At 36.8% G+C, this 16,953-nt stretch overlaps 1 protein-coding gene across 2 annotated transcripts in view; it reads left to right on the forward strand.

Annotated features, from left to right (window-relative positions):
- HERC2 (HECT and RLD domain containing E3 ubiquitin protein ligase 2) overlaps positions 1-16,953 on the forward strand; it is a 99,986-nt gene that overhangs the window by 36,329 nt on the left and 46,704 nt on the right. For both annotated transcript variants that reach the window (XM_005422698.2, XM_031058383.1), the window contains exons 15-39: positions 215-408; positions 937-1,137; positions 1,760-1,988; positions 2,063-2,187; positions 2,584-2,762; positions 3,688-3,872; positions 4,250-4,405; positions 4,662-4,847; positions 5,677-5,847; positions 5,954-6,057; positions 6,168-6,318; positions 6,923-7,137; positions 8,006-8,138; positions 8,235-8,362; positions 8,485-8,680; positions 9,272-9,408; positions 9,915-10,088; positions 10,179-10,315; positions 10,397-10,548; positions 10,978-11,169; positions 12,063-12,250; positions 13,531-13,723; positions 14,319-14,501; positions 15,049-15,233; positions 16,800-16,947. In XM_005422698.2, the coding sequence (XP_005422755.1) occupies positions 215-408; positions 937-1,137; positions 1,760-1,988; positions 2,063-2,187; positions 2,584-2,762; positions 3,688-3,872; positions 4,250-4,405; positions 4,662-4,847; positions 5,677-5,847; positions 5,954-6,057; positions 6,168-6,318; positions 6,923-7,137; positions 8,006-8,138; positions 8,235-8,362; positions 8,485-8,680; positions 9,272-9,408; positions 9,915-10,088; positions 10,179-10,315; positions 10,397-10,548; positions 10,978-11,169; positions 12,063-12,250; positions 13,531-13,723; positions 14,319-14,501; positions 15,049-15,233; positions 16,800-16,947 (4,242 nt within the window). The remainder of the gene's footprint in view (positions 1-214; positions 409-936; positions 1,138-1,759; positions 1,989-2,062; positions 2,188-2,583; positions 2,763-3,687; positions 3,873-4,249; positions 4,406-4,661; positions 4,848-5,676; positions 5,848-5,953; positions 6,058-6,167; positions 6,319-6,922; positions 7,138-8,005; positions 8,139-8,234; positions 8,363-8,484; positions 8,681-9,271; positions 9,409-9,914; positions 10,089-10,178; positions 10,316-10,396; positions 10,549-10,977; positions 11,170-12,062; positions 12,251-13,530; positions 13,724-14,318; positions 14,502-15,048; positions 15,234-16,799; positions 16,948-16,953) is intronic.

The raw sequence follows: 16,953 nt of genomic DNA on the forward strand, positions 1-16,953 counted from the left end.
TTTTTAAATTTGTAAACTTCTGTACTTATCTGTCTCTTGGTTTATGCTTTGCTGTACTCTTCCAATCCACTACTGAGGTAGAAATGAGATTCATGACATCCATAACATGTTCATAGTTAAGCCTAGTTGTAATTAGTTTTCCTTACGTCTGCTATTTTTCTGTCAATGATTGTTGTATCTAAGTTATATTTTCCATATCTAACTTTTTTATCAGGAAAGAAAGTGATAGATGTGGCAGCTGGATCTACCCATTGTTTAGCACTGACTGAAGACAGTGAAGTGCACAGCTGGGGAAGCAATGATCAATGTCAGCATTTTGATACTTTGCGTATCACTAAACCAGAGCCCGCAGCTCTACCAGGATTAGACACAAAGCACATAGTTGGAATTGCTTGTGGACCTGCTCAGGTAGGTTTTAATTTTGAATTCTTTGGTTTTACTTCCCACTGAGGTTATTGTTCTGTATTATAATCCTAGTCCTTCTTTCTGTGCTTGCATGACTTTCTGTATTCTTCCTTATTCTGGGTAAGTGTAGGCTTTGGAAAAAACAAATCTTGCACAGTTGTTCTGCCAAAAAGGGGTGATCAGCTTTCCCTCTGTTGGGTGTTCTGAGAAGCAGCTATTTAGCTGTTCTGTTTTGTGTGATACAGCAGTTGAGGACTTGTCAGCAGGTTTCCTGTGGCAGAAGTAGTGAGATATCTGGATTGGGTTTGACAACACATTAGAAAATGTGATAGAGAGTTCTGGATCTGTATGGATTTATGTATGTTTACAAGGATGCAAGTCAAGCATTCTCTTTGACAGTTGTGCTGGTATTGTTTCCACATCATCTATTACTGTTTGAGGGCAGATTTAGCTTTACACTCCTGACTGTAGTCAGTGTCATATTTAGAAAATAACTAACTGTGGAACTTTGTGTATTGCTTCCATTTATAGAGTTTTGCTTGGTCATCGTGTTCAGAATGGTCAATAGGCTTGCGGGTACCTTTTGTGGTGGATGTTTGCCCCATGACATTTGAGCAGCTGGATCTGTTACTGAGACAAGTGACTGAGGGAATGGATGGATCCTCTGACTGGCCTCCTCCTCAGGAAAAGGAGTGTATGGCTGTGGCAACATTAAATCTTCTAAGGCTTCAGGTACCTTCAATTTCTTACACTTTGAGCAGTCATTCAGCTGAATGTTTTCACTAAGTTGCTTGGATGGAAACCATGACCTTTAATGTGCCTTAAAACACTTCTATTGATTTTAAAAAGTGAAATAACTACACTATCATTTTATACTCTTTGAAATTTGGCATCTAGTGGTTGTTTTTTGTTCTTCTTGACAGCTTCTGAGTTTCATTAAGAATGATCTATGAAAACAATATCTAAATGGATTAAACCTTGTATAGTCAGAGATTCTGAGCATTTTTATGAATTTTAAATAGCATATTTAAAAGTGAATGACCTCTTTACTTGTAATCTGCCAGTCACTGAAAATGTGCTGTTTTTTCTAGCATAGTGTAGTGATGCAGAAAGAATTTAAGTTATTTAGTTTACTTCAGATCTTTGGGGCTTATGGCTACCATTTGTAATCTTTGAGTATTGGTTTAAATTCAGGATGTAGGCAAGCCAGCATTTCCCTTTAATTTTACAGATTTGCTGGTGAAAGTTTGTATCTTGGTCAGTGAACTTACTCACTTGCTCCAGGAGTGACTTCCTGCCAACCTTGTCAAGTTCATATCACTTATTAAAAAATTTGCCTTTTTTTATTTTTCAGCTTCATGCTGCCATTAGTCATCAGGTGGATCCAGAATGCCTTGGCTTAGGTTTGGGCAGCATCCTGCTCAACAGCCTGAAGCAGACAGTGGTAACATTGGCCAGCAACGCTGGGGTTCTGAACACGGTGCAGTCGGCAGCGCAGGCGGTGCTGCAGAGCGGCTGGTCTGTGCTGCTGCCCACGGCCGAGGAGCGCGCCAGGGCGCTCTCAGCGCTCCTGCCCAGTGCAGGTCAGTCCCCACACTGAAGCCTCCTTGTTTGGGCCTTATGTTTTGACTCCATTCATGGCTTCTTCCATTCTTAGTTTCAGGGAATGAAATGAATGTCAGCCCGGGACGTAGATTTATGATTGACCTCTTGGTGGGCAGCTTGATGGCTGATGGAGGCTTAGAATCTGCACTGAACGCCGCTATTACTGCAGAAATTCAGGTATGGTTCATCAGCTTTGCAGTTCAGGTTCTTCTGCAGGGGACTGGATTTGTTACTTGTATAAATACAAGAGTAAATGTGCCTTCAGTTGTGAACTGTGCAGCAGCTACTGGCATGTGTCCACCCTGGTTTTGTGGAGTTCCCCTACTCTTTTTTACCTTCGCCACCTTCATCCCTCACTTCGCCTTTCTTTTTACCTTATGATTATCTTTTTTAAAAGTGTGCCTATATGGTTGTTGCAGAATATACAATACTCATTTTGTTTGGTAAGAATTGTTTCATTTTTGCTGTAGGTGAAAGTAACTTAATGTTATTACCATGAATGCCTGTTAGCAAAATGTTTCATAATCATAGTGGAAGTCCGTGTGTTTTCTTTAACTTGATTTACCTTTTTAGGATATTGAAGCAAAAAAAGAAGCACAGAAAGAAAAAGAAATTGATGAACAAGAAGCAAATGCATCAACACTTCACAGGAGCAGAACTCCATTGGACAAAGACCTTATTAACACTGGAATCTATGAATCTGCAGGAAAACAAAGTTTACCATTAGTTCAGTTAATTCAGCAATTACTAAGGTAATTGTTTTGAATTTGTCTTTTACTTTTGTACAGAATATGTATTTAGAAGTTCTATAAACTAGTCAGCTAAACAATGGTTAGTTTTGCTTAGTAAATAAAGTCTCTTGCTAGCATTTTTAGCTCTTCAGAATTCAAAATATTAAACATTCTTGTAGCTTGTCTGTAGTTCTGCTCTGTTTGCTAAGGAGCAATGTTCTATACTAAATTACCCAATTTTAGAAAGATTGCCTTGGTTTTATGGACTTTGATACTTCTTCTCTGAAAGAAGTGTCTGAAAGTTTTTGTACCAGAGACAGGACAAATGTTTAAAAGACTGTCCTTACAAAGTGTGAGAAACACAACAAATTTGTTTAGAACTGAGTATTTTGTGCTATTTATTTAGAACTGCCTCAAGGAGACAGACAGTGGGGAAGAAACCTCCATTTTAAATTCCTGACTGAGAGTTGTGAGTGCATGACCAATTAGGGTGCTGAAAACAAAGCTGCTTTATATCAGCCAGAGTAGCTAAAGGAGTACTTAACATAGAGAATGTATAACAAGAAATAATTATGAGTTTACTAAGAAATTTATTGTACTTTTTCACTTAGTTGTGATGGCAACTGTGTAATTGAATCAATACTGAGACTCTTTTGAGCTACATAGTGTCATGGCTTTCACTGCAGGCTCGCAGTGAAGATTGTCAAATTGTGTTTTGTAGTGAGGTGATGCCAAAAACCACAAATTTGAGGTATTTTACAAATCCTCCTAACCAAAATGTATCCACCATTGTCTTTTTGAGCACTACAATGCAAACGAGTGAAAGTTCTGCATAGAAACTTTGCAGAGGTTTCTTACATGTTTATGCAAAGTTGTAGCAAAAGCTTACATGGACTGTCTTCACTCTGTCTTCACTCCCCTTAAGTGATACTTTTGTACCACTTAGGAACATCGCTTCCCAGACCATAGCCAAACTAAAAGATGTTGCTCGTCGCATTTCTTCCTGCATGGACCAAGAGCTTTATAGCAAGGAGAGATCTGCTTCTCTGGACCTGTTGCTCCGTTTTCAGCGTCTGCTTGTTAGCAAACTTTACCCAGCAGATTGTGTTGGCCAGGTCCCTAATACATACAGTAAGTTGTGGTTTTGAAATTGAAAGCAAATAACCTCTGACCCCTCCCCAAGTATTTCTGTAATAGCTTTTACAGGATAGCAGTTTCTTATTTTAGTTTATCCTCTTGTCTCATTTATCAGCCTAGTTGCTGTCTGAACAGTGTTTGAAAGTAGTTTATTTACATTGTTTTTTGTAAATGAATTTTTTTTGTTAGGTAATAGGATCTAGATAATAAACTTTTTATAAATTTTTATTAATTTTTAAAAATATGTGATTGCCTAAATTAGTGCTAATATCCAGTGGCATAATTTCAGAAGAGTTTGTCAGCTTTTGAAGTCTGTTTCTTAAATATGACTATGTGATGGTTTTCTCTGCTCTTCCTTCATTTTTACACAGGTCCTGACCTCTTAGGTGTTGGTTCTTTACTGAAGAAATACACTGCTCTTCTGTGCACACACATTAGTGATATACTTCCTGTGGCAACCAGCATTGCTTGTACGAGTCATCGGCATTTTGCAGAAGTATCTTGTGTTGTGGATGGAGATTTAACAGGTAGGGTTTTACTTTCTCTTTTCTTCCCCTTCCACAGAATTTTAAGACTTTCTTGAAAGTTCTAAATGACTAAGAAGGAGTCAGTTTAACTTTTTTGGTTAATGGGAGAGGAGGAGGGAAAATTCAATGAGGAAGGCAAGAGCTTTGTATTCAACACTAGTCAAAGGCAGAATATATTAATGGTGATTTACTTCTGCAATGCAATGAATGTAGAACTTGAACTAAGTGTGTCTTCTGTGTTTGTTTTTTGTTTTAGGCATTCTTCTTCCAGAACTGGTGGTTTCTATAGTGCTACTCCTCAGTAAAAATGCTGGATTAATGCAGGAAGCTGGTGCTATCCCTCTGTTGGCTGGCTTGCTGGAACATCTAGACAGATTTAACCACTTAGCCCCTGGAAAGGAAAGGGATGACAATGAGGATTTAGCATGGCCAGGAATAATGGGTATGAACTTAGCAGCATCTTGACTTCTTTCATAAAGTAGCTGTGTAAATGTGGTGACTGTTCATGAACTACTCTCAGGAGGGGAATCCTACTTAACAGTAAGAAGTTTTATTAACCAAATGATATGGCAGTCATAAGGCAGTATTTATTTCTGTCAGTACATTCTTAAGGAAGTTACCTATAGAGGTAGCATTAAGGAGAGTACAGCTGCTCCTTTTTCAAGAAGTAGTTCACATCATTTTGCATTTTGAGTATGAAAACTTGCAGTGAAAACTTGAGTAGTACATCTAGGCATTTTGCTATTAAATTGGCTGTAATACAAAGGATGAGTAATGTGAAAGCTTTGAAATAAAGAATTCTTATTTTCTCAGGTCACTTTGTAATATGAGTTATGTCTGTGACAAAAGAGAGGCTTCTTTTATATTAAAAAAATCTGTATTTAAGTTGAAATCAAATATACAGCAAATTCCTTGCAGGCAAGTGAGTAATAAAACCAGAGTAATTTGGAGGAAGAAGGATTAGAGCAGTGATTTACCAGCAAACTGATTGTCTGCTCCACCTCCACACAAAACAGCCATATAGCTGGGCAATGCTAGGTGACATTAAAGATTAGTGCATTAGAACACAGTATTCAGACAGTTTAATTGCACAATACATAGACAAGAGCATACTAATACCCACTTTTACTTTCGAGCATATAAAAAAATAAACAACTTTTGAACAGATGTGAAAAATTGGATTAGGCAGCTATTAAAATAATGTTCATGAAAACCCCCTTACTTTCTGATTTTTCTGTTGAAAAATTCTCTTTTCTGTTTTATATGGGTAGGTTCATTTTTTACTGGCCAGAGTTGCAGAAATAATGAGGAGGTGACACTTATACGTAAGGCTGATCTAGAGAACCACAACAAAGATGGAGGATTTTGGACAGTGATCGATGGCAAAGTGTATGATATAAAGGACTTCCAAACCCAGTCTTTAACTGGCAGTAGCATACTTGGTGAGAATTTTCATTTGACTTACAGACACAAATTACTTTTGTTTCAAAGCCAGGTGGAATTAACAGATTTTTAGATACTGTATTGACTACCTCATTGTTTTATTAGCTCAGTTTGCTGGTGAGGACCCAGTTGTTGCTTTGGAAGCTGCTTTGCAGTTTGAGGACACACGAGAATCAATGCACGCCTTCTGTGTGGGCCAATATATAGAGGTAAAAATGTTACTAATGGATAAATGCTTACTAAAGTCAAGCATTGATTTACTGTCAGATTTCTTGTTGGAGCTCAATTCTAACTTACAGTTGCTATTTCTTTTGTGCAGCCTGACCAGGAAGTGATTACAACACCAGATCTCAGCACGTTGTCATCGCCACTGATAGACACAGAACGGAATTTGGGTCTTCTCCTCGGCCTGCATGCTTCCTACCTGGCAATGAGCACACCACTTTCTCCTCTGGAAATTGAATGTGCCAGTAAGCAGGATCTCATTTTGAGCTTTATTAAGTGATAAATACTTGTCAAAGCATGCGAGGAAAAGACAAAGGACAAATAAGTTAACCAAAAATTTAGCACTTCTCTAGTTTTGATCTCTTCCGTAGGAGTTCTTTATTCTTAGCATTAGCTCCCACACCTATTAAGATTCCAATAATTTAACAAGATTTAAATGAAGATTTGGTAATTTTGAGCACTTTAATTTAGAATTTCGTAGTATGTAACATAAAATAGCAAATGATGCTGTACAGTCTCCTGTCTCACCAATTTGTTGTCAGTTAAGCGTCGACCATGTGGTATTGGATGTTTTCCTATTGGGTGTCTTGGTTTCGTGAATCGAAGGTGTAATTCAGTATTAATAGGAGAAAAATTGCTAAGGCCCTCTATCTTTAAATATATGATGGCTGCCCTGTTAGTTAATTGTTTCCTGGTTGCAGAACCTTTTTTTTTTCCTGTGAAAAAGCTTCAGCAAATGAGAAAGTTGCTAAATGTTGTTGAAGCCTGTGAATGCATTTTACTAGAGGAAATTGAGTCTTGATAGCTTATCTTTGATCAGAATATTCACTTATGTTTCCTTTATTTTAGAATGGTTGAAGTCATCGATCTTTTCTGGAGGCTTGCAAACTAGTCAGATTCATTACAGTTACAATGAGGAAAAAGATGAAGACCATTGCAGTTCACCTGGTAACACTACCCCAAATAAATCAAAACTATATACACATCGATTAACTTTGAGTGACCATTCACAACCCTTTCTCCAAGCTATTGCAGATAATAATATTCAGGATCACACTGTGAAGGTAAGCCCTCAGTAGTTCTGTGCACAAATACTGCTTCTGAAGGGTAATAGTGATGAGGAAAATTCTCCAAAAGTTATAGCAAAACAATTGAAAAAGTTATTTCAGAATTACTTTTTGTGAAAGGAATGGTTGAGTACTACTAATGAATAAGATGTGCATATGTCACTTAATAGCATAACAGTATGTTATTTCTTCAGAATCTTTGAGTGGGAGAACTAAAAAATTTGAATATTCTTACAAAAAAATGGTAATGCATTACTTCTCATGTCAAGTTTCAGTAGCATTGAGAGATCCTGCTTACCTTCAGTTGAACTAAGATGGAGTTTTTTTGTCAAGATGCAAGTGTATTTTATGTTTCAGATTCACGTATGCCTTTGTCTTAAAATCCCTTTGGGCCTTGAGGTTCAGGTTTCACAAGGCTGGAATCGTGAATATTATGAAAAACACTGTGATTTACATGGATCACTATCTTTTGTAATACATTCAGATTTTTTAACCCTCTGAGTTCAGCTCCTTTATTAAAAGCACCCCAAATTAGTCTTTGGGTATAGTGATAATGGTCAATCATGACTTACCAGAAGACAATTGAAAATTTTGTTAGGTGACCTGACTATCTCATGAAGAGATCAAAGCAGTAGAAGCTTTATTCCTTGAGTCGTGTTTCTCTTGAGAAAGGATGTAGGGTATTTATAGAATTGGTTTGTAGTTGCTGTGTGTTAAATTGCACATACTGCGTATTGTATCTCAGGAATGTTGGTTCAGATTGTGGAGTTTATTCCTTGTTACTTAAATGCTTCCTATGGTGTTTTGAGTGCTTACATTGTATTTTAAAATGAAGTTAAACAGAGGCTGTTGTGTGTTTTCTTAGGACTTCTTGTGTCAAATAGAGAGATACTGTAAACAGTGTCACTTAACAACGCCAATCACATTCCCTCCTGAGCATCCTGTGGAAGAAGTGGGACGTCTGTTACTGTGCTGTCTTCTGAAGCATGAAGATTTGGGTAGGTAGGCTTGTGGTGTGATTGTTTTGACCAGTTTAAACTCTGCTACAGATGGCTTTGGAAATGCATATTCAAACATTGTCTTTTCCCATTAAGGTCATGTAGCACTGTCTCTTGTTCATCCTGGTACCCTTGGAGTTGACCAGGTAAAGCACAAAACCTTACCAAAATCTGTAGTGGATGTGTGTCGTGTTGTCTACCAAGCAAAATGCTCACTGATTAAGGTAAGCCTCTTAGCTGCTGATGTTAAGATTAATTTTGATTTTAAGTGTTTTAATAAAAAATTACATATTTTTTGTTTTAATGTGTATTATACAATAATTTAATCTTTCAATGTCTTTTGTAGACGCATCAGGAACAAGGGCGTTCTTACAAGGAAGTTTGTGCTCCTGTCATTGAGCGTTTGAGATTCTTATTCAATGAGCTGCGTCCTGCAGTTTGCAATGATCTCTCTATAATGTCCAAATTTAAACTTCTTAGTTCCTTGCCCCGATGGAGAAGGGTAGCTCAGAAAATCATTAGAGAAAAAAGGAAAAAAAGAGGTAAGGCAGAATTGGTGTTGTATTCTCTTTGAAACAATGGAAATCCATCTTATTTCAAGGTTTGCTGCTATATGAGATTCTCCTTAGATAAAGCATGAAAGCCATTTGCTTTCTTCTGCTTTTTCATGAAGTTTTCTAAACCAGTGGTTGCTTGTCAGATCCTACAGCAAGAACTGGCAAACTAAAGTGTCAAGTTTAGTTGAGACGTGTTTCTTCCAGTGTATTGAAAATGATCCTTCAATATCAGACCCTCTGCATTGGTTTTCGTAACATTCCACTGGAAGTGACGTCTTTTTAGAAATCGGGTTTTATTAAGGTGTAGCCAAACAATTTATTTCCAGTTATATAACTGATGTGGTGAACAGACACCAAAGGGCTTTTCAAGTTTGTCTTTAAAAGTAAAAGCATACTGCAGGTAATACCAGAGTTAACTTGGTAATAGTTGGACATAGACTTCACCAAGAATACATTTCCATTTTATTACAGACAGATCTTGAGCACTGTGTGTGCTTAGATTATTATGCAAACCTAAAATGTGACCCTGTAAAATCCAACTGTACTGTATGAAAAAATAATACTTTTTTTTTATAGTGCCAAAAAAATCTGAATCTGCTGATGTAGAAGAATCCAAAATAGGAAATGAAGAGAGTGATTTAGAAGAATCTTGTGTGGTACCTCACAGTCCTGTACCTATAGATAAAAAGCCCATACCAATCAAATCACCCAAGGTAGGATATTACATTCTGAATCAACCTTGTCAATAAAAATAACAAGAGACAAAAGAATGCGCTAAAGCATGATTGCTATAACTTGACATTTAATGTTCTGATAATGGTGTTTGGTATGTATAATTAAGTGTGACATGTTGTTTCAGTGAAGCCTGGAATGATTTTTAAAGATAAGGTTGTACTATGTATTTAGCATATGTAAATATACCTTCTCTAATTTTTAAATTATTGATAATCTTAGATAAAGCTTAATTTCAAAATAAAATGTGGTGAGTTACTTCCTCTTTTTTTAACATTAAAGCATTTGAAATTTTATGTAGCAATAGCCAAAATGATAATGATTAAAATAATACTAAGTTCTTTCCTGACTTTTAAGAAGTTTTCATTTTCCCCCTGGGTCCCCCCAGTATTTTAAATTTGGAAATTGTTTTGCATGAAATAACTTACATTTTCAGTAATTTAAAGTTGTTTAAAAATTTTTAACATACTACCTTCTTGTTTTGCAGGATAAGTGGCAGCCAATTTTGAGTACAGTTACAGGTGTCCACAAATACAAATGGCTGAAGCAAAATGTTCAAGGCTTGTATCCACAGTCTGCCCTCCTTAACACCATTGTTGAATTTGCACTTAAAGAAGAGCCAGTGGATGTAGAAAAAATGAGAAAATGTTTATTAAAACAGGTGACCTGAACAAAAATGTGCCACTTACATAATTATGACAGTTATTAGCAATTTACATAAGTATGACAATTTGTTTTTTCCCTTTGACAGTTGGAAAGAGCAGAAGTTCGTCTGGAGGGAATAGACACTATTCTGAAATTGTCAGCTAAAAATTTTTTGCTCCCATCTGTGCAGTATGCCATGTTCTGTGGATGGCAGAGGCTTATCCCAGAAGGAGCTAATATTGGGTAAAACTTCTTGCTGCTTTTGCTTCCACAATTCTTTAATAAGAGAACAATACTCATTTTTGTTGTTGTTTTCCTTTGAAGGGAGCCTCTTACGGACTGCCTGAAGGATGTCGATCTGATCCCGCCGTTTAACAGAATGCTGCTGGAAGTAACTTTTGGGAAGTTGTACGCCTGGGCTATTCAGAATGTCCGGAACATCCTGCTGGATGCTAATGCAAAGTTTAAAGAACTAGGTGCATCTCATCTCCTTGCTGTTTTCTGTGGAGAAAACTGTTTTACATTAATATTATTATTGCATTTTTTTAAGTTCCCAATAATTGGGATGTTGAAATCAGTTCCCTTGATTTGTGTTGAGAATTACTTTGCATTTGCTTCTGTGTGTTGTTCCAACCCTCCCACCTTGACCCCGTGTTAACTCACTTTTCAAAGTTTGAGTATATTGCTGATTTCCCAGCAACAAGTGATTGATTACTCATTAGTAACATTTTAGCATTATAATACAAATTAGTCAATTTCTTGGAACTTCTGCTTTTAAGTTCTCAAAGCCAAGCAGGGAATAAAAAATAATTTAAACCATCAATCAAACAAATAAATCTATAACTTATTTTATTGTAGCTCCCAAATGTCAGCTGACTTTGTTGTTTATATTATGTTCGAACTAGGTCTGCAGCCTGTTCCTCTTCAAACAATTACTAATGAGAATCCAGCAGGACCAAGTCTTGGAACCATTCCCCAAGCACGTTTTCTGCTGGTCATGCTGAACATGTTGACCCTGCAGCATGGTGCAAATACCCTGAGCCTGCTCCTCAATTCTGGCATGCTGGCCTTGACACAAACTGCACTGCGGCTGATAGGTACAATTCTTCTTTCTTACTTTGAAGAAAGTGTTTGCTTTACAAATGGTTGATAGGTACAATTCTTCTTTCTTACTTGGAAGAAAGTGTTTGCTTTACAAATCCCCTGTATTTTCTACCTGTTGATGTACCCAAATTACAGAATCACTTTGCTGCTTGAAGATAGTGCTTAATGCTATTTACCTTTACCCTGATACAAAAGCCACATCTGCAAGCATGATTGAGAAGGAGGTTAATTTCATTGCAGTCTTTATTAAATCTTTTTTTTTTAATTGTTTGCTTTGGCCATCCTTTTTAAAAATTTCAGTTAATGTGTAGTTTTGGTGGAGCTGTTGCAAATAAATTAAAAATGGAAAACTTTAATTTTAAAGTAGTAAAAACTGCCTACTCTTTACTCTCTATTTCATTTGTTCTACATATGAAAAATGTTCCCAGTCTGCATACATTTAAGCTTGAAGCTTTTGTTGTTCTGTTATAGAAGTTCTCTGGTGTGTTTTGCTATGATTCAAATTGCTGTGGTTTTTCTCTGTTTTCTTATATAGTAGCAAACATTTGTTCCTGTAACTTGTGTTTAACTGAAGTGTGCACCAAAAGTTTTTCAAAAAAATTCTGTTTGTAGAACCATTGAGCTAATTGAGTCATCATTATTAATGTCTTTTACTTGTCACTTGTTTTTTCATTCAAAATGAAGTATTTAAATTTCTGTGCATTCAGAACCATTACACCTCAGTTTTCTAAAAGGTCATTTGACTTATCACCTGCTAGTCAGCTTTCCTGTTTGTTGCTGCTTTTATATTACAAAGTTTATGTGCCTGTAAGTTTTCATGTGATATACATACATATATGCACATGTAGCTGGATATAAAACCTCTTTTGTGTTTTTTTTTTGTTAGGACCCAGTTCTGATAATATTGAAGAGGATATGATTGCCTCTTCTCATGGGGCTTCAGCCACGGTCCTAGAGGAGTCAAGAAAGGAAACTACACCTGTTCAGCTCCCTGTTTCTGGACCAGAGCTGGCAGCCATGATGAAAATTGGTACCAGAGTGGTCAGAGGGGTAGACTGGAAATGGGGTGATCAGGTATAACTTCTTTCATACAGGTTTTGGGTGTGTTATTATCTAAATCTCTGTTCAGTGGACTGTCTGTGAAGTTTCTGGTCCATCAAACTTAAGGGCATTTTACATTCCAAAAATGTTGAATTAAGCATATGGGAATTCAACAGAAAATAAACCTTGCATTCCAGCTGGTCCTTAGAGATCAGAGGAGCTGGTTGCAGCTGGACTTGAATTCTGATTGTAGCCCAGTCTAGCATTGTAAGTCTGAGTTTGGAGGAGAACTTGCATGAGCACAGAAGCACAAATAGTGCAGTCAACCAGTGCAGTTCTGTAGGTCTGATGGATTCAGTAAGGACTTGCATCATCCCAATTTACAAGTAGTATGGTTAATTGAAGCACCAGGAAAGCAGGCTCACGATTGTTAATTGCACTAACTACAGAGTGTTAGCATGTGTTGTGATGCAAAGTATAGCAAGAGATCTAATAGCACTATATATACATATATACACATACACACACACACATATACATATATATGTATATATATATCTGTGTGTATGTAAATTATTATGCTCCAATGCTGTTAGAGATGCAAAGCTCACATAAAGGCTTCTCTTTAGGAAAAGAAGAGAGACTTAGTCTGTCAACAGATCTTGGGCAGGCAGAGTTTTCCCCCTCCAGCCCTTTCTGCCCCTGAAGCCACTCTTTTTTATACTGTAAATTTTGGCCTGTCCCAGTGGGATGGAACAATCATGTTGTAGGTGGGGTTTGGTGACTTTGGCCATATGTGCATTATTACATATCCCATGTTTCCCTTCATTCTGAGGGGTGCCTGAGTCAATAATAGGCCTCAATGAGGGTCTCAGTTACCTTCTGTCAGAATTTATAGTTGACAGAAGAGGTAGAATAAACACTTTAGTCCTCCTCCATGTACTGAGGCAGCAGTAGGGACTCTCTGACCTTCCTCAGAGGGCTGTTGTGTGCATCCTTATCTCCTGAAGGAACTGAATTTAAAGCTATGCTCTAATAGTATCCATTTCCAAGTATTTAGGACGTAACTTCTACTTATGTAAGACATAGTAAAAGAGATCCAATGAGTGTCCAAATATGCAGCTTACTGGGGTGATTATTTTGAAAATTGTGAAATGCTTTCTAAGTTCATGTTTGGTTTTTGAAACCCCATTGAATGTTTACTGCCTAATCATTGGGTTAGCAGCAAAAAGGAGCAATTGCATTATTTTTTTATGAGCTTTTGGTATGAATTAGCATTGTTGATTGAGTAACTTGAACCTCTCTTCTCTCAGGATGGACCCACACCAGGTTTGGGTCGTGTGATTGGAGAGTTGGGAGAAGATGGCTGGATTAGAGTGCAGTGGGATACTGGAAGTACAAATTCTTACAGAATGGGGAAGGAGGGAAAATACGATCTCAAACTAGCTGAGCCACCACCTGCAACGCAGCCCACAACAGAGGATTCAGACACTGAGGATGATTCTGGTAAAAAAACAAATTATAAAAGCAGAGGCACAGTTGTAGTTGAATTTTAAAATTGGTATCTTGCAATATAAAATATTTTTTTCACAGGAGCAAATGCTTCATCAAGGAAGATTTATTTAATAGGTGTACACTTCTGACCAGAATCTTCTTAATGTAACTTTACTGAGAGAAAGGAAGATAGACAAGATGATGCCCTATTGTTGCATATTCATAGTCAGAGGATGTAATATTATTTGATTGAAATAGTTACAGATACCTGGAGGTATACATTTTAACATATGTTGATAACATTCTGAAGGAGGGTTTATATATGGTCTAATTATACATTTAGTCAGAGTGCTTCCCTATTTTGGCAATACTTTGGAATTCCTTTCAGCAGGGTACTGCTAGAAAAAAACTTGAAAATATATGTGTAAAATACCTGGTTTATATTTTGCACTACTTGGGGGTTGGCAATAAGGAATATTCTTCATGTCAGATCATCTCAGAGAAACTATTTATGACAAATCATTCACAAAATGTTTGTTTGAGAACCTTTGTGAAATAAAGTAAGTCAGTATTAATGTATTCCTTTGCCTTTTGTATCCCCCTTCAGAAGGAGAACAAGTTGAAAGGAATCTCCACCCTACTTCCATGATGCTGACAAGTACTGTGAACCTGTTGCAGACACTGTGTCTCTCTGCTGGTGTCCATGCTGAAGTCATGCAGAGTGATGCTACTCGGACTTTGTGTGGGCTACTCCGTATGCTTGTGGAGAGTGGAACAATAGATAAATCAGGTATATTACATAGCAGCACTCTGACTGAGCTGTGTGCTTGTCTTGTGCTTTGTTGTCTTGTAAGTTTGTAAATATTTTCTTACTAGTTTTTAATCCTTTTAAGGATACATTTTCAGAGCTTTTAAAGTCTTAGTTTTTAAAGGTAATATAAGTGATCCTGTGCATTCTTTGAATATAAACAGTAAAAGCAGAAGAAATGCATGAGATGTGAATTGTTGACTTAGATAATTTATTAGCAACCTTTTTGTGTTTGGCCACAACAGTACAAGTAGGTGTATCATAATCCTTTTTGTAGCTTTCGTGTAATTTCAGAAGCAATGCTGTTAACTACATTGAAATGAGAAAATAGTGTAATGATGAGAATTGTTTTAAAGGTTTATTTTATAAAATTAATTACAGGCTCTAAAATTGAAATTAACAGTTCACATAAAGACAGTGAAATGGCTTGGTGTTCTGATTTGTCCAAAAAAGCCCCATGTAGCATGTAGAGAACTACATAGCTGGTGAAAAAGTCAACTGTTATATGTATATATCTTTTTGTTTTTAGCTTCCTTGCCAAATAAATTAGTTTATAAAGAACAGCATAGGAGTTGGTGCACGTTGGGATTCATTCGAAGCATAGCACTCATGCCTCAGATGTGCAGCACTCTGAGTACCTCTCAGTGGATAACTTTGCTGATGAAAATTGTTGAGGGGCATGAATCTTTCACTGCTGCTTCACTACAGAGACAGGTAATGTGTGCATTTCCAAATTACTTCAATAGGCAATAAAATTAGTAGACTTTAGTTGTCTTAAAAAGAAAGGTATATTTTACAAAACAGCTGGGAGGTGCCCATAAATCAGTTTTTAGTTAGTTGGGAAAAAGATAACATTTTCTATTTAAAGAAAGGTCAAAATAATGTTCCAGAATTGTGCTTCAGAAACTCCTATATAATATTTCCTACAAGGTGAATAAATCAAAGAATAACAAGTATATGGTTAGGAAAATATTACATTTAATTTAAAGTTACCAAATTATGTATTGTCTACTGCCCCTATTTCCACCAGAAACTGTTAATATTATTTAAATTACAGTCTCTCTTAAGAAGCTACATCTTTGCATCTTATTTTGGTATTGTATTTCCCTTGTCATCTTTCCCCTTTTCTCATTTATTCTTTTCTTTAATTTTTTTATCTTTCTTTTTCCTCTTCTGCTGTTCCTTAGCATCTTGTTAGTGCCTTTTACATGAGACTGAAAAGAAATTTTTTTTATGGAATAACTCTGCCAAATTTTAAGGCCTGGGGATCAAAAGATCATCTTACTCTTTTCCTTGATAAGCCATCAGCATTTGTTAACTAAAACTTTGTGTCATAAAGGCCTGTTCATTTTTGTGTGATTTTCCAGTAAATTCTTGCCAGTATTTTTAGTATGGTGGGATTTCTGTTATCATCCAGGACTTAGTGCAGTAGAGTCATCTGTGCTGTCCAGGGAGTACTCAAGAGAAATGACCATTCCTCATGTACTTCATGTACCAACTGAAGAACGACAAAAATATGAGACCTTGAAGTTCTATAAAGGCATGTTATTGACAGAAGTTTGCAAGAGGAGAGTTATCTTTGCTGTTAGTGACTTGTATTGGTCTTCTGGGTAGAAGATGAGGAAGCTCAAAACCTGAAGTGCTCCTACTCAAAATATGCAATCCCCTCTGTTCTTTGATACTGTAGTGATGGACCTTCCCCTGTTCCTTGTCAGTCCTGCACTGGGTGTCTGGGTTCAGAGCTGCCAGCCTGTTCCTTCAGTACTGTGTTGGAGGCCCTGCTTTCACAGTGGCTACTTCTGAGTGTCGCTGTGGCTGCTGTTGCCTGCCTTCCACCATTCAGCTTTTTATCTCATGAATTTTAACTATTACAGCTTCTTTGCAGAACACTTGGAAACTTTCATTCTGAAATACATCTTAGTACTAATTTCTGAGTCTGCAGTCTGAACACTTTCCCATTCTGTACTCCTATTTTTCCTATTTATTTTTGTTTCTCAGTGTGCATGTCTCATGTCCTAATAGATTGGTTCACTAATATAATGTGCCAGTAATATTGTTACTGGCTCTGAACTGTATCCACTTATTTTAAAATATCCCTTAGCAAATTCAAAATCAGTAGCTCTGTAATTTTCACAGCACAAAAGAAATCAGCATTATAAAAACAACTGCAAAGGAAAGCAAACTTTAAAAACGTCATTCTTCTGTACCAAATATGTTTGAGAGTTTCTTTAGTATTTGGTGACATAGACTAGAATAACACTAATTTTTTACTCTTTTTAGATCCTTGCTGTACATTTATTGAAAGCAGTACTTCCATCCTGGGATAAAAATGAAAGGTCAAGAGACATGAAGTTTCTTGTGGAAAAACTGTTTGGATTTTTAGGGAGCCTGCTTAGTACTTGTTCTTCGGATATCCCACTACTCAGAGGTAGAG

Source organism: Geospiza fortis, unplaced genomic scaffold (genome assembly GCF_000277835.1).
Source record: "Geospiza fortis unplaced genomic scaffold, GeoFor_1.0 scaffold366, whole genome shotgun sequence".
In the NCBI taxonomy this organism is placed as follows: Eukaryota; Metazoa; Chordata; class Aves; order Passeriformes; family Thraupidae; genus Geospiza; species Geospiza fortis.